Raw genomic sequence first — 22,969 nt, forward strand, 5'->3', positions numbered from 1 at the left:
TAAGGTTGAAACTGTGTTGGACTTATACATTAGAATCGTCAAGGTATAGAAAATTGTGCCCTTCAGATAAAAAATAATTTGGATACAAAAGTGAAAAATAGTTAATTATGGATTAGTATATCCAGAAGTGAAAAAAGTAATTTTGGATTGTATAAAAAAGTAAATCAGAATGTATGCTCCATAATATGATATATATTTCAAATTGTATAATATGAAAATATAAATGTATAATAGATTGCATAATTTGAAAATTTTCAATGTATTTTGAATTGATTATATGTTATAGGTGACATTAACTGTCCAATTTATAACATTAAATTCTTAGTAAAAAAATAAGTTGCATCTTAAATATTAATTGTAACTTTTAACTAATGTAAAAAAAAAAAAAAAAAAAAAAAAAACACGTGACATTGCTTACCCCGTGATGAAGATTTGACGAGCCAAATTACAATCGTGAATTATAATTTTGACCTAATGATATACGATTGATCTAATAGTTCAGTATGATATACATTTCTTTCACACTTGAAAGAAATGAGCAAAAACTATAAAGTTATAGTGATGGTATGATTGAAAAAAATATAACGAATAGGAGAAAATAAACTTCGGGAATAAAGAAAATAAGCATGACAAAGAAAAAAATAAAACAAAAAGATTTCTAGAAAAATTCACAAGAGGTTAAAATAAGTAAAAAGTACGAAGAAACCCTCCATGTTTGTAAAGCTTAGACCATAAAATATTTTTTAATTCTCCTGAAATATTCTACGATCCAAGAATTACGTTAATTGTTTTTTTCTTGTTTTGTTAGAAAGTCATATGAAGAGTTACAAACGAGCATATGTTACTTTCAAGATTGAATCGATAATTGTAATTAGTTCACATAAATGACTTTCAAGTAACTCATGTCATATGTATTTCTTAAAAGTGTAAAGATGAATTTTAAGAGTTACCATTTATCTTTCTCTAATTTTAAAGAACCACTGATGTACTAAGAGATTAACTAGAATTATATAAGTGTTGTACATAAATTTGTTGAATTAACATTAACTTAGTAGTTTAATGTTTGCAATTGAATTTCCTTATGTTTTGAACACTTGAAAAGTATCTCTTCCTCTTCAAAACTGTGACATGCTACTTATAAAAGAGGGTTTAGCCCTCTCGCAGGATGTATGCTCCTGTCTTACAAAGAATACAAACAAAACTTTTCCTCTCTTATATACAGAACATCCTACCCCAACAACCCATTGTCTAACAAGTAACTCTGACAGCTATTGTTCTGTTTTTTCTGTTTCTCCTAACATAAACTCTTAGGTACTATCATCCTCCTTAGCTCTAAAGTGTAGGAAGTAATTACAGGTCCAATATAAGTGCGTGGCATGATGCGAATTAACCAGATATCCTGGCTACGCTACTGCCACCCTGCATTTACCATTCAATTTTTTTTCCAATAAAAATATCCATCAGTAGAAAATTTTTCCGTGTATAACAATTAATAGTGTAATACATGATAACAACAAAAAATCATTTTTGAGACTACAACAAAAATACATTTCTATTGTGTAATTTGTCATAATTTATCGGTATATACACAGTGACGGAGGGTCATTTAATGGCTTCAATTGCTGCCTGCCAATTTCACAAACCAAATATAAAATTTGAGAAAAAAATAATTACCGAAAACATTTTCCTTTCATATTTTATTTGTAATATGGCTAGGAGATTTTACATTATCAAATACAACAAATGATGAATTGAACTATACAAATTTACTATTAAAGATGTGGACATGAAAAGAGAAGACATCTTCGTCAGAAATTAATACCAAAGAACATCTTCCACCACATGAATCTTTGACTGTCAAGCTAAAGTTGCCTTCTTTCCTTTCGAATCTCTTGACTGCAGAAATTATTTGTTAACCAATTATAACAAGGAATAATTATAACAATGATGGTGCTAAGTTTTTATTTTGCATTAGTGACAAGGTTAAAGAGAAAAACATAGATAGCATAATATGATTATTTACCGAATAAAATCGTGGAAATAAGACATTTGCACTTACATATTCGAAAGAAATGAATTACGCCTAGCCATTTAAACCACTTGTGGTTAAGAGTTTACATAGCTTACATGTATAGAAGTGTAATTTGGGAAATCAAACAAAAACAACTCCATTAACAGAACTCAGGTCAATATCACACTACGGCCACATTTAAACGTTACATCATCATTTTCAGTCACTCAAGATAATTCATGACAGATTTAGTGATTTTAAAATTAATCATGGTTTAGACAAGTATGAAATATTAGAGCCTTTAGGATTAGATTAAATGTTTGTCCCTAAAAAAATCTGAGAAGTTCTTGTCATTTTAAAAATCTTGGTTTTAGTTCCTGTCATTAGTATCCAATATTACAAAAATATTGAAGTGATTAACGGTGATGACATCACGCTGACATAATTGAGACTAAAGCGAAAACTGACATATACATGGATTAAAAACAAAATAAATTTAATGAACTAAATAATAAAATAAAACATGAACTAAAGGAAAAATGTTTAAATATTAATATACTTATCATCTCCACCTATACACCTATCTCTTTTTTCCTTATAAACTCCATTCCTTCTATCTGGTCCTAATTGAGGTAGAAAATTATCTAGATTCTAACAGTCTGAACATAATAACTCTAAACTTCATTACTGACAATGAGGTATCTATAAAGACAAAATTGAGTCACATAGATAACAAGTCACTAACCATTTGGGATAGCAAGAGCATAAAGAAGCAATAATATCCTAGATTCCTCTAGTTGGACTGAAAAGTTACATACAATCTAATTGAACAGGAAAGTATTTGAATAAGTGACTATTATAAGTCTAACATGAGTTTGAGGTTCACCTATTTGACGAATATAGACAACCCGGATTAAAATTATCACATGGTACTCCAACATTAGCTCATTATGACAAAACTCTGATCCAATACCTAGATACTAGTTGTACTCTTCTCCAATAAGGATTGGAGTTCACTCCGAAAAATTACATAGACATTTGATGAAATTAATTATTATGCAAATCCAACTCCAATATGATTGTAGAACAACAAAACAATATTTATGGTATTGTATCTAAATTTTATGTTGTAATTAGAGAAAATATCTTTAGAATCTTCCTAATTAGAGAAAATATCTTTAGAATCTTTCTAATTAGAGAAAATATCTTTAGAATCTTCCTAATTAGAGAAAATAGATGTATAATCTTCTATTTTACTTTGTTTTCCTATTTTCCTTTTTAGGAGAATTAGATTGTTACAAATATAAGATATGAGAATATAATTTTTATGATTCAGAATAATAAAATCAGTCTTATTTTCTACTTTTTATCTATCGTTTAAGAAACTTAAATGTTGATACTCCACAGTCTTAAAAGAAGTTTAGAATGGAAGTTTTGTTTGCACAAACTCTGGTTCAGTTCCTGTATATTAATTTTTGTTTATATCCTTGCAATAGTAGTTTGTTCATGGCACAATATTTCTCTCATGCAAATATTTAAATTCACTTTTAGTCCATGTAAACACGTCACTTTTGCATTTAGCATCTGATAACAACATTCTGACATCGACAAGACACAATCACCATTAACTTTTTGTAATAGAGCTTGACACCAAAGACTAAAACCAACATTCTAAAACTTCAAAAGCAAACTTAAAAAACATTAGGAACTACATAAAAGATGCTAATACTACTAAGACCAAAAATATATTTAATCATATTTTTTTTTTTTCAATTTACATGAAGTTCTTTTTTCCTTTTTCTTGACAAATGAAAAAACTACAATTGCTATGCAGGCCCTTTGAAATTATAACTGAAGATGGGTAATTACTTTTCACACCTCAATTTTTTTGAAACACCCACTATGTCCCGTGTAATTTATATTTTGTGCTTCTTTTAGCCGGGTAATCTTGTGAAGTGCTGGTATAGTAGTACTGGTAGAAGTACCAAATGGTTTCAATAGATGCAGGAAACAGTTTCACTCTTCCAGATTAATCAAAGATTCAGCATAATTTGGATTGAAACCATTTGGGCTTTAATCCGGATTAATCAAAGATTGAAATCAAAGAAAATTAATTTCCGGATTCAACAATCCAAAAGTGAGAAAAAAGAGTTAATTCCAGAATAATCAATTCAGAAGAAAAACATTATTCCAGATTATGCAATCCATAATTTATTTCTTGTTTGCACAATCCAAAAATGAAAATTCAATTCCAAATTGTGTAATCCATAATGTATTTATAGATTACACAACCTGAAAGTGAAAAAAATTAACTCTACATTGTGCAATTTAAAATATATTTCTGGATTACACAATTCAAAAGTGAAAAAATTGATTTTGAATTTATTCTTAGATTATACAATCCATAATACATTTCTAAATTGCACAATTCAAAATTTTTTACTTCTGCATTGTGTATGAATACTTTTGACATTTATCACAATGTATGGAGGGGCAGGAAGAAAACATGAAGGTGCAGGAAGCAATTGCCCCAAAGACGATATAGTTGTCAATTACCAGAGCTAACTTTTTTACTCAACATCAACCAAAGGTCATGGATATCAATATACCTAACAATCTACAACCAACTACTCATCCACAAAACACAGCGAACACAATTTTGTTAAACTGAATAAATTATAAAAGCAAAACTAATACTAGTTCACGGGAGAGGGGAAAAACCTGGGCAGCAACAGATCTCTTTGAATCCAGGAACTGGTGATATATATTGTAGAGTCTTCTCTTTTCTTCTTCTGAAACAGATGGTCTGGCCTTGGATGTTGTGAACTTTAGAAGAGCATCAGTAATTATGGGTGTTTTTTCCGTCCTTAAACCATCCTCATTGTCCAGAACATCATGAACTGCTGCAAGCTGCGCATCTGAGAGGAGAGCTTGGAGATCAGCTCCACTGAATCCCTCAGTCATATTAGCTATTGTAGTCAAATCAATATCCTTGTCCATTGCCAACTGCAATGATTAGAAAGATTCAGTTTAATTAAATCGAAAAAGGATTTTGTTTGTTAAAATATTGATGTTAGTTATATGAGGTGAAAGTGTAACTTCCCACTACTAATAGAAGGCATAAGACTAGCAATAATCCTCCCTTGTCATAAATATTAAAATTCAAAATTAAGGTAGGTTAATGACCAACTTCACATTTTGCGATGTGCACATATCTTATGTGGATCTCATTTGGAGAAGTGAAAGCCAATGAAATTTCCACACAGGAACCTCAATAGGGTTTGACTCTCCATGGCGACTATAGAATTGATTAAAGGAATTGTGCGTATTAGACCACACATCATTAACGATACAATTAGGTAAAGAAAGAAACATATAACATAATCCCTAAATTACAGCTACACACTATTTCCCTATTCATATCTTTGACACTCCTCAAGCCTGTGTATTATATGCACCACACTTATTACCAATACATAAGACCCCTTGAGAAATTTAGTGGAGAAATCAGTAAGTCGGTTGTTGGAGCTAACAACGTTGGTGGTGACAGCCACAAGAATGGAGGTCACAAAGTATTTTTCAAGTGAAGTGGTTAAAACAAGAGGGAATAAATAAAATTTAGTACGAGGGATATACAGTTTGGATTCAGCAACAAATGAAATATGAATTGTGAAAAAGTTAAGATTCAACCACAAAGGCCTCAGAGAACTAGATTGTATATTTACTTTTTCAAAGCCAGAATGGAGATTGAGGATTTGATGCTACCAACCTGTACATTGATGATGATGCAAGTGTTGGAGATGTTGATCTTGTGTTTGATGTAGGCTTTGGGTTGTAATATATCATTTAGATGCTTTCTAAGTAATTACTTATCATTGATCTTGATTTGACCAAGTGGATATTTAGTAAGTGTTTGAACATTGGTTGGAATGTTAGATTTGTTTTAATGGATTATAGTACTTTTTAATATGTTAAAATGTTTTTAAATTTGTTGGGTTTGTAAGGAAGAGCATTTTACTCGATTAAAACTTTGTTTTCATATATTAATTTGACTTAAACATTTGTGTGGTTGAATCTGTTTTAACCAATTAAATCGACATTTCAATTGATTAAAATCACTAAAGTATTTAAATGATTTTAGTGTATGAAAACATGTTTTAATAAATTAAAATGAACAAACAAGGCTAAGTTCTGTTTTAATGGATTAAAACAGTTTTTAACCCATTTAAACTATTAGCTATGTAAACAAGTAATCTCTAGCTATCTTCATACAATCAAATTATGAAAGTTCAAAAACCTTTCTAAAACATAGAGATTAGTCCTGCTAGTTGAAAAACAATTCTTGGAGTTTCTTTATCTGGTTCAATGTAATAGATTGAGAAGATCACCATTTCTTTTCTTTACAATATTTTGATTTGAAATTTGTTCAAATGACCTTGTTCCTTAACTCTGTAATTCAGTAGGTGTTTAGTTTTTTTACTAGGGTTGTCAAGGGTGTTATCTTTTGATAGGATTCAGAAGTAGTTTAAGAGATCCTGTAGAACTGAAGATCTTATGGTGTATTAATTGAACTATGTAAGGAAAGAAAGATTTATTTTATTGATAACTATCATACTAATTAGATTCTCACCATCTCTATTTGTAATAATCAACTATTTTTTTTTTTTTTAAATAAGGCAATAAGAATGTGTTGAAATGAATAAGAAAATTCCAAAGATATTTTTTTCTAATTACTATAGAGATACTAAAAATATTTTTATTCTAATTGTTGTAAATAGCAAATTATTAGGATAAAAATATTCTCTATAGTAACAAGGAAAAAATATCTTCAAAATCTTTCTATTCATTTCAACATATTTTTATTTCCTTATTTTGAAATATTTAAGTATCACAAATAAAGATGATGAAAATGTAATTGATGTGATTGTTATGAATAAAATAATTATTTATTTCCTTACATAGTTCAAGATCTTGAGAGTCCTATTAGCACTGCTTTGCTATCGTAACTCTTGATTTTGAGGGTCCTATTTCCACTACCTTGCTAACCACCACATGCACAGACAAGATCATTGAAACATCCTAAACCCATTCCAAGGGATGGTGACGTCTCATTTGGCTCTAATTTGAATATATCTAAATCTTTTGGTTCTTTTGCCAAATTGGTTCTATTCATTTCATGTCTTTGTTTTGTGATTTTTTTCAATGTTTGGTATGAAAACTTATAAAGAGGAACTTGATTGTTTGAGAAGAATGATTGAATCAATAATTACCTCTTCTGGATCATATAATTTGTCCATGAAAGGTAAGAGTATATTTAATATTATTGGCCATTTGTCTCCAAGGTCTTTGGATTCTTAATGCAGGAGCAATTGATCACATGCCTCCATTTCCTAAGCTCTTCAATTTGTTTGTCAAAATAACCACAAAACAACTCATTGTAGTTGCAAATGGTGATAGTGTACCAACATGGGGGTCTGGGGAATATAACTTCAAAATCATTTATTGTATTAAGCGATGTTTATTTTTTACAAATGACTGACTACAAAAAATTTGATGTTCAGTAGCTTTTTTATTATTGGGATTTTTAGGACCTTCCTACAGGAAAAATGATTTCAATTGCTAAGGTGCAGAGTGGGTTGTACCTATTGGAATCCAAGGACCAAAACAAACTAAAGGTCATAAGCGAGTAAGCACCATTAGAAAGATGGGCAAGTTCCCAAATATGGTTTCATCATAGAAGGCTTGTACCTCCCTCATTCAACATTATCAAGTCCTTGTTCCCTTGTTTGTTTACCAAAGAGTATGTTCAGTTTTCAAATGTGATGTTTTGCTTAACTATTAAAGTATCACCATGCATCCTATTTCATCTTTAATAAAAAGTGTAATTTTCCATTTGAGTTAATTCCCAATAATGTTTGGGGACATGTTTTAGAATCTATTTCTAGAGTAAAACAGTTTGTTACTTTTATTGATGATTGTACTAGTGTTACAAGGACATACATTACGAAAAGTAATTTTGAAGTCTTCCAAATCTGTTAATTTTTCTCATATTGTCTAGAATCAATTTGGAAAAAATACATCAAAATAATTTGTTACATACCCGAGTAGGAGATGTAACTAGAACAATATCTCACACAATCAAAAGAATAATAACAGAAAGGAATTGAACAAATAAATCTCTTCTATTGATGGTAGTGTATGAATAAACCAAGGTAAACAATAAATTGGGAGCATAACCTCTGTCAATTATTTCTAATAACTAGGAACAGGATCTCCGTCAGTTACCTGAGAGCATAACCCCTCTTACAAAACTCACAAATCAAAAGCATACCCTTAACCTTAGACTCTAACCTTATTTATACTATAGTATTTCCCGCCCATCTCTTACTAAATATCTCTCTAGAATATATCTATATTTAATGTAAATATCCCCTGTATAATCCCCTAGTATCTATTATTAATTATAAATATTATATATTGTATATTTCTTTGGACTGTATATTTATTTACTCTAATTAACCTATACTATATTTATTTACTCCAATTAACTTATACTGAATATCCTCCCACCTTATACCCTAACATAATCAGATGTAGTAGTGGTATAGAATATGTGAATTATGAACTTTCCACATTTTTGTCTCATTGTAGAATTGTTCATGAAGTAATGCGCTTAAAATATTGTCCATAATTCATTACAACTTGATAAGACAAAACATTGAAATTGACAAACACTTTATCAAAGATAATCTTAACAAAAGTTTGTAGTTACAACCCATGTGCCTACAAGACTTCAAATAGGGGACATTTTCACTAAAGGACTTCCTTAGAGCAAACTCTAGGATCTTGTAGACAAGTTGGAAATGATTGATATTCATTTACCAACTTGAGGAATATTGTAAATAATAAATTATTAATAGAATAAAAATATCCTCCATATCTCTATAGCGATTAGGAGAAAATATCTTTATAATCTTCATATTCATTTCAAAGTAATTATTTTACTTTAAAGGGTTTGAATGTGAGGACATTTTCACTAAAGGACTTCCTTAGGGCAAACTCTAAGATCTTGTAGGCAAGTTGGAAATGATTGATATCTATTTACCAACTTGAGGAGTATTGTAAATAATGGATTATTAATAGAATAAAAATATCCTCCGTATCTCCATAGTGATTAGGAGAAAATATCTTTATAATCTACATACTCATTTCAAGTAATTATTTTAATTTAAAGGGTTTGAATATTACCAATAGAGGTAATGAGAATGTAATCCGTATGATCATTATTTATTGAAGATCCCACATCCATTAAAGAAATTGCCAAACTATAGTATATTATAGAAACTGGATTAGAAACGCAAACAGAGAAAACTGAGAATTTCGGATAGAAGTTTCAGAATTATTACAGAAACACCTCTGGCCCTTTGAGGGTCCAGAAACCTCCTATTATTCACTCATTTTCCTGTCCTTCCCCAAAACACACCTATATATACAACCTTCCCAAAAACATAACTACTAACAGATTTTAAATCTGTTTTAATTAAAACAAACAACTGTATTTTCCTTTACCCTTATTTCTTCTTTAATAGACCGTTGAAACAGGAGGTTATATCCTAACAGTATAAATGGGCACAAATCTCACTTTTTCAAGACAGTTTTATGAGATTGAGTTAAGTTTAAACTCTCCTTCCTTAACTAAAATAATTCTTTATTTCCTTACATAGTTCAAGTCCTTTTCTCTCTTTAACTGACCAACAATTACTATTATTGACACTAGGAGGATGTAGCAAACCGGTAGGCATCAGATACATATGATATTTTCTCATGCTTTTGCTAACATTATAATCCTGATTCCATTGCACAATATGAACAGGTAAAACATTCAATCGAAAACATTTATATAAGAACCCCCAACAAGATATCATGAGCAATTTGCAAACAAGAAACAAAACATTGACAATACTCATAGGAGTCATTCTAACACATACCTTTCTAGAAAGTACAGCAAGAATTTCCAATCTCTCGTGCCAAGATGGAAAGTCACAGAATAGAAGACGATCTAACCTACCAGGTCTCAACAGTGCAGCATCAAGTAAATCTGGTCTACTGCTTTCCAGGAAAAACAGATATTATAATAGCCAATGATTAATATCCATTTTCCATATGTTCTTACTATCACAAGAAATAGTCAAAACAAACAAGGATCAATAGTAAACTAATCGTAGCCAAATCATTATTACAGCTTAGAAGAGATGCTCAATACATGAAAAGTATCTCATATATCAAAATTTATTAGGAGTTAGAATAAGATGCAACAGTTGACATAATTACTGAGCTAAATAAGTAGGAGGATGTAAAAGGGAAATATTTATTTTGTCGGTAATATTTGATAATTAAGCTTTGCTTTTTGTAAAAGGAAGAATCCTTTATGAAAGGGAAACTACTGGAGAAGTGTTCTTTCTCCGTTTCTCTTTTCTATCAATAAAATCTTTATTTGATTCATAACATATTGCGGTTGTAGGACTACAAAGTTTAATTCATTGAGCATCCTATTTTATTGGTTTAATACCTATTTTGGTCTCTCTTTTTGGGGGGTTTGTTCAAAGTGGTCCTCCCTTTTTTAAAAAGTTCAATAAGGTCCTACTTTTTGCAAAAACTGTGCAAGTTAGTCCTTTTTGCTAACGGCGTTAATTCTGCTAACGACAGAGCTGCCAGCTGGCAAATATTTGATGACTTGTACAAATAAAATTCGTTTTAGTCCTCATATTGGTTTAAAAATGTTCATTGTGGTCCTTGTATTGGTTTAAAAATGTTTATTGTGGTCCCATTTTACTAAAAAGGAAAATCATCCTTAGAGACAGTAAGCAGCTTCACAAATTTGTCAATGGATGCTCTTGTGGAAAGTTGTGGTTTTCTAAGAAAACAACAGCTAAAATTTCATGTGTTACAATCCAAAATTGATGCGTTCTTTTTTCACATCTCCATACTTACTAATATAACACGTGAAACTACACTGATAAGCTTCAAATTATTGTGATTATACTTTCCCAAAAGGTTAGCGCATGAATTACTAGATCACGTGTGAAATCTTTAACATGTATTAAAACGGGACCACAATAAACATTTTTAAACCAATACGAGGACCACAATGAACATTTTTAAACCAATATGAGGACTAAAACGAATTTTATTTGTACAAGTCATCAAATATTTGCCAGCTGGCAGCTCTGCCGTTAGCAAAATTAACGTCGTTAGCAAAAAGGGCTAACTTGCACAGTTTTTGCAAAAAGTAGGACCTTATTGAACTTTTTAAAAAAGGGAGGACCACTTTGAACAAACCCCCCAAAAAGAGGGACCAAAATAGGTATTAAACCTATTTTATTCTATAAATGCTTGCTGAAAAGTTTATCCAAACTATCCTAAAGCCTGTACCGGAAATTGTCTACGTAACTAATCTAAATCAAGTATAAGCCAAAAAGCAAATAAACTTTGAATTACGGTCTTCGTTAAACTTTATATCCTTTCAGCTAGTCTTTGATCCATGGATACTTTATCAAAGTTTTGTTTTACTTTTGACAAATGAAAACATGATTGAGAAACTAACCTTGTTGCAGCAAACACAAATACACCAGTTAAAATCTCAACACCATCTAACTCGGTCAAAAACTGAAAATTGAAACATCTGAAGTCAGATTTTATTCAGTAAAGTAAAAGTTCAAAAGCAACAAATATTTACTGACTTGATTCACAACTCGATCAGTTACTCCAGTATTGTCATGCCCTCTCTTGGGGGCAATAGAATCAAATTCATCAAAAAAAAGTAGACATGGTGCTGCAGCTGCTGCTTTAGAGAAAATATCCCTAACCTGAAACCAGCATTCAACACCCAGACCTAGTATGCAAAATCAATAATTTTAATTTGAAAGATTACAATATACTATAGACAACCAAAAAAACATCCTACGTCACCTAATAAGAGACATCCATCATCAAATGGCTCACAGTGACAGTATAAAAAGCTAGTTAGCCAATTGAGACGTAATAACCTTCAGAAAAACCTTTCATTTTATGCAGAGAAATTGAGAAAATATAAGGATTAAAAAGCATATAAATAAATTCAAAAATAGCATACACCAATAATAACCCAGAGAAGTTCTTATTGGTCTCTTACAGCTTGTTCAGAAGCACCAATGTATTTGTTTAACAGCTCTGGCCCTTTTACTGATATGAATCGAAGTGAAGAAGCAGCAGCAGCAGCACCAACTATGTGAGTTTTGCCACAACCAGGAGGACCGTATAAAAGCACATTTGACCGCAACCTTAAAGGTGCTTGTGCAAAAATTTTTGGAAACTTTGATGGCAGCTCTATCATCTGAAATAATTTAACCAACAATGTAAGATCATTCAAATGTCTGAGTATAGAGTAAACATACAACAAATGAGAAAAATATTTGTTATTAGGCTGCCTTAATTGTTACTCTATCAACTAGAGATATGACTTACATTAGTTTTATAAGTTTAGGAAGGCCTCACCTTAATAACTAGTTTTGTGGGATTAAATATGTCCTCCAATTGGCATACGCAAGTATTTTACAAATATAATAATACTACCTGTGGACTTAAATATAAACAAAACTAGCTAATTTTACACTGATTAAGAATGTCAGCTATGTTCATTTAATGTTCTTAATTTCAACAAAATAAAGTACATTTTCAACATTATCCTTAGTCATATTTATTGAGATGATGCCCCGGTTTAAACATAAGGGTATTTTTGAGATAATAACATTAAATAAGGTTGAGTTCATTGGAATTTTCTTATATCTAAGTCCCATAAACATGACCATATTTTTATTTATATTTGAATCCAAAGGGAGGAACTGAAAAATACATGACACATAAAATCTACAGAGAGAACAAGATTCTAATATTTCACTAGGTCAGACCTCCTTAATAGCATTTCGAATGTCAACAAGACCACCCACATCATTCCATCCAGAACGGCCATCATCAGAAGCTGATTTTGTGATATCACGCATTGCAACTGGAAGAAAATCAAGCATTGCCTGAGAGAAATCCTCCCTTAGTATAGCTGGACTCTCACGTACATCAATGGAAGCATTAGATGGCAGAAAACGGCGAACAGCACAATGAACAGTTCTGTCAACTAATATTTCCTGGAAGGAATGAAATATTAAATATTTGCATACTTGCAGCTCAGACATAGTAGTCAACAGTTCATGCATTAATATTATTCAAATTGACAACCAAAGTTCTACATAAGCAAGTGTTGTTCATCAAATGTAAATGATGCTACTAAGATGATGATAATAATAATAATAATAATAATAATAATAATAATAACAATAATAATAATAATTAAATAATAATGATTAAGTTTTGTAGGAACACAAGCATCTTTTTATGTTATTCAAGCTATGGTAATGTAATTTTAATTTTCCTTAACTCTAATCTAGATCATATGCTAATGAAATTTGTAGATGAATATTTCAATGAATGTTTCGAGAACAAATGCACCAACACCCCCTTTCTTCCTCTACCACTGATAATAGGGCTTACACCACCATGACAATGTAATTACAAGAAAATATAACAACCCTAACTCGTAAAAGGGCTTCCGTTAATCCCACAAACTATGCCTTTTTTCTATTCTTGTTTGTCTTAAAAAAACTAACTCGTTAATGATATAAAGAAAGAAATCTGCAGCTGAATGTTTATATCATAAATGCATAGACTTCCTGTTTTTTTTTTCTCTAAATATCTCTACTCATGCACACTTAAAAAACAGAACCACATGCTATAACATTCACAAAACTGACATATAGTAATTTTTACACCAGTGAAGCGAAATAAATAACAACTTTCTACATCATAAATCTAAAAGGTAGAATACCAGATCATAACCATCATAACCATCACATTTTACAGCCACGTCAAGCAGGATGTCATCATTGCACTGTAAGTGACGCCTCTGTATTTCATGCTTCAACATAGCCCTGCGCTCAGAGGCTGCAGGAGCAGGCAGCTTTATGTGAAAGTCAAATCTTCCTAATAAAAAGTGAATCAAGAAATCAGCTGCCTGAAGATGAGAAATAAAATGGATATAAGAAATGAAAGATAATGGTCAATATTCTGTTCGGATTTACTATAATGTGACAAACATATTACATACAAAATATCAAACCTGAAGAGCTTAAAGATTGTGGTATCTTCTCTAGTGATTGTACGGAAGCTATGAAGGCTATTGGTCCAAATCCACATGACTTTTGCCTCTTCTCCTGTTCAGTGTGCAACAGGAAATAGATTCAAAATGGTATTCAGGAAAGAAAAGTGTGTACTAAATTGATTTAACAACAAAGAGAAGACAATCTTTTGCGATTAGTATGTGCTTCAGAAAGACTGTTTATTTCTACTAGGTGTAGAATGACTCTAACTTTTATCTAGAGTGTCTTGATGAGGAAAGTAATTGTATTTAGTAAAGTAAGTCCACTTTTAGAAACAATTTTGTAGGAAGTACTGAAAAAAATAAGAGGGCAGTACAAAACGAAATAGCAAGGCATTCAGTTGTAAATAATAAATATCTTCAAATATTTAGAAGATCCAAAATTGATTGCTTTCCTCCTTTAGGGACTATTGTTCATGTTAGAAAAGACAATTTCAGTTGAGGAGAAGGTTTGGCAACTTTATTATAGAAGGAAGTTTTAAAATAGAATGTTTATAAATAGACTTTTTGTTTCTTTTGGTGGGATAATCTTGGACTAACAGTTTGTAGTGACTGGGTTATCCAGTAGGAATGGGGACAACTCCTTTGAGTAATCTGTTTTGCTTCATTTAGTCCAGAAATAAATTCAGGGTTGAACCTTTTTCTATAGTTTTTCTTTTCTTCCTGAAAATCCAACAGTTACTCTATAATAGGAAAATAGAATCATGTGAATTGTGTGGCAAAGATTAAAAAGTCACCATTCCCCTTCAACTTCTACTCCCATAGGTAACAAGTAATGGCAGAGAAGACAGAAAAATGCATCCACAAAGCAAAGCTAGGAAATCTTGTTACTCATTCCAAAGATAGCCCCATGCAAAAGCAATTAGCTAAACATGACAGTGATACCAAAAAAACATAATTATGCCCTTGCCTTTTAGATAGTCCCTTGCCTCATGCATGCAACAGAACAGGAAAATTGGTCTAAATATCAAAGGATTGTTGGTTTGAAAGATATTGAGAAAAGAGAAACCGAGAAGGGATACAATGAATTTTGTGTTTAGACCACAATGTAACTACTAAATTCATAGGAGAGAACGTAATTACAGAATATTCAATTATCCTTTTATAAATTATTGAGATATTTTAGGAAGTTTTAAATTTTATTCAAGTTTCAGATTTTTATTCCTAATTTTGTATGTTGGTTGTATCTTGGCTTCATTACTAGCATATCAATCCCACAATATCAAGGATTTGTTTCCTAGAATAGGTTACTTGTTTCTAACGATGGCTAATAGTGTCAGTCGACATCTAAATGGCAGAGAACAGACATTGATGGTGACAAAATGCAGTGGATAGCTACAGACAGTGGCAAAACAGTGATAGACGATGGCAAACAGCGGCAAACAGCGCCGGACAGTTGCAGACAGCAACAATAGGTAGGAGACTAGACAGAAATCAGAGCAGGATCAACCCACTCTGATACCAACTTGAGATTGAAACTGTAAAATAATTCTCGAAGACTTAAGAGATTCCTCTCACTCTCATTCTATATATAAGAAAGTTCTGATACAAAAGTACATAGAAATTTCGGGTTTTCTCCTAGACACCTAGGTGCAAACCTAGGAACTACTACTATAGATACTAGACACACTATCCTTAAGTAGGCTTAAGGATGATACATAGGATAATTATTCTGACAGATATATATTTTTATCTTATCTTTATCTTTTATCTTCAATTAGTTTATTATTATTCTTTATTTGTATTTTGGACTTAGCTCATTTTCCTTCTTTTATAAATACAATATCCTATGTGTATATTCAACATAAAGAAAATTAATCTCATACAAAGTTTTCACTATATTTAACAGATATGAAAGATTTCCTTGAATATTTTGTTTGCATTAAACATTTACGAATTGATTAGTTGTTTTATGCATGACAATTTTATGAACTATGAACCTATTTTTAGTTGTATTATTAACCATTTTATGAATTATGTATGAGATTTTTATCATTTATATTATTTTTAATGATGCACCTATTTATGATAATAATTGTTCATCTAATCGTAACTCTTACAAGTTGATTTACGATATTTTATCCCCTTTCTGATCCCCTTACAATTCTCAAGTTTAACAACATTGGTGACAAGGAACGATAATATGCATAACATTTCAGAGAAACCGCATTAAGTACCAATTGAGGCATATTTCTTACCCCATATTCATCCATGATGTCAACCAGAAAATCTGTGAGTCCAGCAACAGATATTGGCTGATGAGATCCTTCAGAGTCAGGGGAAGAAATTATGCTATCAAGATCATCAAAGATAACCACAGAAGGGGCATGATTTACAGCTTCAGTTACATGGTTTGCAAGTTCTTGGCGAATAACTGGGACCTTCTCAAGGGCAAGTTTTGAGCAGGAAATAAAAATTCTGCATAACATTGAAAGCTGAAATTATTAAATCCAAACAGGAGCAATTGAAAATTACAATAATTGGGAAAATCATAAAGGAACAACTATATTAGAATTAATATCAATACATGTGTGCAAAGATGTCTTCACGGTTCTCAAGAGATTTTGCCACAGTTCTTGCTAATATAGTTTTTCCAGAGCCCTGGGGAAAATATTTAAATGTCAAATGCATTGATATTTCACTCGTCAGATTGGTAACCTTTTTTTGTGACCAGATCAACAATATGAAGTAGATAAGAAAGATTCTGATAGGTTTCTGGATTGGAAACCTATTTAATTTGCACTTAACACACACTCACAGCTAAGAAAAGAAGAATATACTGTATAATTCTGTTATTCAGTATGATGAAATGCTCAGCCAACAACATCCAAGAGAGCCAAATTCTCTCTCCACAGGGTCCACGTGATCCTGTCTTTGCAGTATAACTAATCCAAAAAGTGAAATATATTTTCCATACATAAGCTCTCTTATAGGAGCTTTATTTCCCCCCACTATTAATACTGTTATAACCGCCGAACACCTCTCTCCCTCTTTATTCCCTTTTTTCTTCCTTTCATAAACTCTCCATACCCTATCAGATTCACTAAGCATAATGTGAAATCTCAATATGAAGAGCTAGATTCTCAACTTAAAGACAAGCAAAGCAGGCAGTATTTTCGTGCTGTGATATGAAGCAACTCTAAAACAAACTTCAGCCAATTTGAGGGAGTTGAGTAGGACTCACTTCATGAAGAAACTTCTATCAAGCTAAAAGAGAAAGGTTTACACAAATTGAAAATGAATTTGCATTACTCGTTTAAGTACAAGAACAGGTATTTGTACAAACTCAGTAACTTACAAAAGAAAAAAGGTTTCTTGGTATGTTTTGCAATTTAGTTTTTATTGGTATAAGGTAATTACTCCTTAGCGCTTTTACAGGCTACCACATCTTTAATCGGTCAAGTTATCAATATATCCTAAATTGAAAATACACTTTAGCCAAAATTGATAGCAAGCAATGAAATTGAAAAATGGAATCACGGGATATGATAAAATAATAATATATAAGTGGATACAAATCTGACTTTAAAAATTGTTTTATAACATTAAATTCAACTAAAAATCCACTTTCTAAAACCCATATATGTTTTATATTGAACTTACGAAGGTTTATGTTGTACTCACAGGTGGTCCATATATGAGAACATGTCCGGGGAGTGGTAAGTTGTGTGTGCCAAACCACAAACCAGATGCAGAACATAACAATATCAACATTCCTGCAGTCAGCAAAAGCAGCAAATTAAGCCAAAGGGCATCTCAGTGCCAAAGAATGCATGATATTTAAGTGAATAAAATTCAAATTAATGAGCAGCAGCATCAAGGAGGAAAACAGATGAATACCAGCATACCTCAAACCAAATTATAAACAAACCATCCATATTAACAGTCCAAAGTAACTAGGAAAAAATAGGGAATCTTAAGCAACAAATAAGTTCAACAGATAAAACAGGTAGAACAGGATTAAGAACCATCGACCTGAATTAAAAATCAAATTCTCACGGATATTATTGACATGAGATCTCTCTAAATAACTTCCTCCAGTATCCTTCCCAACCAATCATAACAACATATGCAAAGGTTATGGTCATGCTTAATTTTTATATACAAACATTTTTTGCATCCTTTATTGCCAAGGTTATATCCTTTGTACATATCATTTGAACATTTTCCTACTTGGCTTGGTACATCTATTAACAACAATGGTCATGAAGGATCATTTAAGATTTTATTGGGAAAAAAATGCCATGAGAACAATCAATTGAAAAAGTAACAGACACTTAATCCCTACACCTCCCCTTCCCAAAATAGACCTACTGTTGATAACATCATCTGCAGTTTTCTCCATCCAGCCAAGCGGAGATAGATTTGAACTAATGTGGTCTTCAGGCGTTCTCTCTTCTATAGAAACAATAGACACAGGATCACACAATTTCATCCTTTCGAAAACCTTCAGGTCCACAATACTAATGTTATCAAGTTCTCCACCAAGAGCAACTTCATACGCACTAAGTTTCCCATTATGCAGATATTCTTCACCAAATGTCAATAAAAACAACATTTCAGCTGCATTGTCACTGTTCTCTGAAGGACTATACGCAAACTGAGCCTTCTCATTACTCCCAAGCTTGTAACAGCTTACTTCAAAATGAAGCAAGGTTTTATCACCCATAACCAAGGAACTAACCTCCATACCTGAAATGGAAGTAATTGCCTTAATTTGTGTCATATACCATAGTCTTACAAGATTCTGTAATTCCCTTGGATTCTGAGATTGATTTGTAGTCTCTTCTTCTGCTTTGTGATTGGATTCTTCAGAGACAGCTTCTAGAAGTTTATTTTGGATTGACCAATCTATCGTATCCACAAAGAAACCTGATGTAGCTTTCGCTTGAACTTTTTTATCAATGTGATGATTGTGGCCATGAGAAACTTCTAGACCATCTTTCTCAACAGAATTCTCCTGCCTTAGTAGTTTGAATTTACACGGAAAAAGAGAGGTTGAAGGAATATTTTTTTCCAAAATAGTATTGCATGCCTTCAAATAAACCCCTATTCAATCACAAAGGCAATATTCTTGTTAAAATCAGATATAAAAAATAAAGGTAAGTTTTCAACTGATATCTACATTGAACACTGACAGTAAAAATTCTCAGAGATAATAAGCTTAATATCGTTGGAAAATCTATAATTATACTCTTGCTAAAACCAACAAATCCACAAAATAGGAGCAAACCTGCATAGATCCTTCCACTGTAATTTTCTTCAAATGCCATATTTTTAAGTTTATGTACCTGGGCTAACCCACGGTTTTTCAAAATAAAAAACAGCTTATTCCTTAATCAATCCGTGACAGCTTGATGCACAGTCAAAATGCAATTAGAGACTGCTTGTCTCCTAACTATAGAAATAGAAAACCTAACACCAAACATAAAATACATTTAATAATAATTTGCTAGGTGCAATATTCCACACAATTAAATTCATGAGAAAATAACCTGCAATTGATTGCTAAATACAAAGGATCAGGTAAGATGGATATTAGGATAAATTGACATACATGAACGTAGGCTAGCTCTCAAATAAAGGCGAAGAGACTTAGCTACCATCACATGTCCTTCACCCACAGATTCTGAAATCATCAACTGAACAATTGCTTGTCGATATTCTGTCTTGTCAATATTTACATTTTCAACTTCATTAGTAGTTGAACCACCTCTGTTTTTCATAATATTAGTTCTTGAAATATTAACATTCTCCTTGGAAACTCTGGGTACTATCAAAACCAACTGAAGCATGTTGAATGAGTATCTTTTGGCTGTTTCTGGGTGAACAAAAGCAACAGTAGTAAGCCCTACATTGAGGTCAACTCCTTTGACATGAGTACTGGTACTACATAATCCTTTTGGATCTTGTAAACGAAGCAGCATCTTGGAAGTGTGTTCTTTATTAAAGGAGTCTTGGCGTGAATCTCCTGCTGAATCCAAACTTTTTTTCCGACTTTTTGGAGCAACAGCAACTTTAGTTCCTCCCATTAATTGCACTGACAAAGTCTCAGGAGTTAGATTGATAATCAAAAGAAACTTGTTTACATTAGAACAGTAAGAATCCACTGAATAAGAGAATAATAAATAATTAGGTATATTGCCACCTATTGAATTTTTAGGAACAAAGGCAGTTCTTAACAGAGATAAAAACAGAGATACAAAACTAATAAAGTACTGAGAATGCAACTTAATCTAAATACACTCAGAAAATAACAAACTAAGATATCAGCTTTTGTGATTCTAGCCACTAGCTTAGGAAACAACTGGGGAATAGTTAATCCACTAACAACAAATTGAAATGGAATAAATTCGGCATACTTAAAACTGAAACAAATCTGGAAAGTTCCTAAAAATACACATCATCTAAAGGTGCGTTCTCAACATATAACACTATACACAAACAGATAGCACTAATACATTCGATGAAGCACACACTTGGTCATCTCCATGATTGATCTATTTATCCTTTCATTCACTCCATTTTGTTGAGGAGTGTAAGGAGCCAACAACTTATGCTTAATCCCAACTTCATCACAAAATTGTTGAAATTATTAGCTATATACTCCTTTCCATTGTCTAACCTTAGAATTTGAATACAGCAATAGCTTTGATTTTCTACATGTGCTTTGAATTTCCAGAATACTGCAGCTACTTCTGATTTGAATTTAAGAAAATAAATCCAGCACATTCTTGTTATTGTGTATACTGCAGCTACTTCCTCTTAGTGAGAGTTCTTTGTGGTCCACCAGTAGTGTGAACAAGATGCAGTTTCTGACTTGCCCTCCAACTACTTTCAGGAAATGGTTTCCTTGTTTGCTTCACAAATTTACAAGCTTCATAGTCAGCTGGCTTTTCTGTAATGGAAGGAATTCCATGGACTAGTTGATTTTTCAGCATGTAGTTTGTTAATAAGTAATTTGCATTCACTTATATATTATAAATTGTCTTATCTCTAGTTGACGTGGGACTTTTAACACACCCTCCTCGCGCCAATCTATATACATCTAGAGCGTGAGACTAGACATTAATGAGTAGTCCAATAAACCCCCTATAAGGTTTCTGAATGAGAAACCTATCTAAATCTCACTAAACACACACCAATATCTCAAGGTTGAAGTCTGGGAATTGTTCCTGGATGGTTAGCACATCCTTCCTTCCCCCCTTCCTACCATTCAACCAAAATTTGTATCATCTCATCATCTCGGTGTTTCTGCCTTCTGTCAAGAATCTTGAGTGGCCAGAACATTGGACCATCTGCTTGCAGTTCATCTAGAAAATTCCTCTCAACCTGTTTGGTACCCACTGCTACCTTCAATTGAGACACGTGGAATACAGGATGTCTTCTTGTTGTGTCGGGTAACTGCAGTTTAAAAGCAACCTTACCAATCTATTGTATCACCTTAAAAGGCCCAAAGTACCATGCTAATAATTTGGGATGCAACCTTGTTGGCATGGAAGCTTGTCTATGAGGCCTAATTTTTAGATATATCCAGTCATCTACCTTCACCTTTGCTGGTTTCCCCTTCCTGTTAGCATATTTGGTCATCAAATCCTGTGCCCTTTTTAAAGGAAATTGGAGTTGCTTGAGCACCTCATCTCTTGTCTGGAGCTCTTGAGCCACGACCTCTACTGCAGTTTCCCCAGGTATGAAACGAGTAAGGGCAGGAGGGGCCCTTCCATAAACGGTCTCAAATGGGCTACACTTAGCCGCACCCTGGTAACTAGTACGATCCCAGATTTCCAAAATGGGATGAAGAAGACTCTATGATCATGGCATGGCTATGGAACTCCATGATCCCAAAAATCACTGATACTTGCATGTTTCTTAATTCTGCAAAGGAGATTTGGAATGAAATGGAGCAGACATACTCAAAAGCTAAAGATGTTGCCCAAATATATGATGTCAAGGTGAAGATTGTCGTTGCCAAACAAGGAACCAAGACTGTTACAGAATATGCCAATCAACTCAAATCACTATGGATGGAATTAGACAATTACAGGGTCATCAAAGCCAAGTGCTCAGATGATTTTGCCATGCTCAAATAGTATATTGAGCAAGATAGAGTCTAAGATTTCTTGGTGGGGCTTGTTAAATATAGTAAAAATTATATATTGGAATTAATCCCTTGTGTTAAATACACACATAGGGTTCTCTATTTATAATAGAAGAAATATGGGCTAAGTCCAAATATAAATGAATATGTAAGAATAAAATAAAATAAAATAAGAACAATATTTCCCTAATAAACATATAGGGACTATATTTCCCTAATTAACATAAACACAATATAAACTAAATATAATATCTTTAACACTCCCTCTCAAGCTGGAGCATACAGATTGTATGGACCAAGCTTGGAATAAATAAACTCAATTTGAAATATATGATCGGTCTTCAAGAGTGTGCAGCAAACAGATGCGCAATCACATGTCGACGAACAACTAACAGCAATTTATGGACAGTAGTAGACAACTGCGAAACTTCAAATAGCACCATGAAACTTCAAGTGGGATGACTTTGACAAAGGAGAACAATGACAAACTCCAGGAACTGGATTGCCATCAAGTAAGGATGGGGCTTGCATCAAAACTACAGGGACTGCCATCACTGACTGATGGGGCCTGTAGTGGCTAAAAGCGACAAAACTACAGGGACTGCCATCACTGACT

General features: G+C 32.4%; 1 protein-coding gene across 6 annotated transcripts in view; it reads right to left on the reverse strand.

Annotated features, from left to right (window-relative positions):
* Positions 1-1,132: 1,132 nt before the first annotated feature.
* LOC106768566 (peroxisome biogenesis protein 1) overlaps positions 1,133-22,969 on the reverse strand; it is a 30,166-nt gene continuing 8,329 nt past the window's right edge. The window contains exons 2-15 of one of the 6 annotated variants that reach the window (XM_022783100.1): positions 19,813-20,295; positions 18,570-19,304; positions 17,880-17,971; positions 16,783-16,856; positions 16,454-16,673; positions 14,217-14,310; positions 13,926-14,080; positions 12,958-13,188; positions 12,183-12,383; positions 11,752-11,877; positions 11,616-11,677; positions 10,000-10,117; positions 4,733-5,017; positions 1,133-1,896 (exon numbers count right to left, since the gene is read on the reverse strand). In XM_022783100.1, coding sequence (XP_022638821.1) covers positions 1,858-1,896; positions 4,733-5,017; positions 10,000-10,117; positions 11,616-11,677; positions 11,752-11,877; positions 12,183-12,383; positions 12,958-13,188; positions 13,926-14,080; positions 14,217-14,310; positions 16,454-16,673; positions 16,783-16,856; positions 17,880-17,971; positions 18,570-19,304; positions 19,813-20,287 — 2,907 coding nt within the window. In that variant the 5' untranslated portion in view covers positions 20,288-20,295 and the 3' untranslated portion in view covers positions 1,133-1,857. Of the gene's footprint in view, positions 1,897-4,732; positions 5,018-9,999; positions 10,184-11,615; positions 11,678-11,751; positions 11,904-12,182; positions 12,384-12,957; positions 13,189-13,925; positions 14,081-14,216; positions 14,311-16,453; positions 16,674-16,782; positions 16,857-17,879; positions 17,972-18,569; positions 19,305-19,812; positions 20,296-22,969 lie in introns of those variants that run through there. The other 5 variants (XM_022783098.1, XM_014653791.2, XR_002668475.1 and 2 more) reach the window with 5 other exon arrangements.

This window comes from Vigna radiata, chromosome 7 (assembly GCF_000741045.1).
Source record: "Vigna radiata var. radiata cultivar VC1973A chromosome 7, Vradiata_ver6, whole genome shotgun sequence".
Lineage (NCBI taxonomy): Eukaryota > Viridiplantae > Streptophyta > Magnoliopsida > Fabales > Fabaceae > Vigna > Vigna radiata.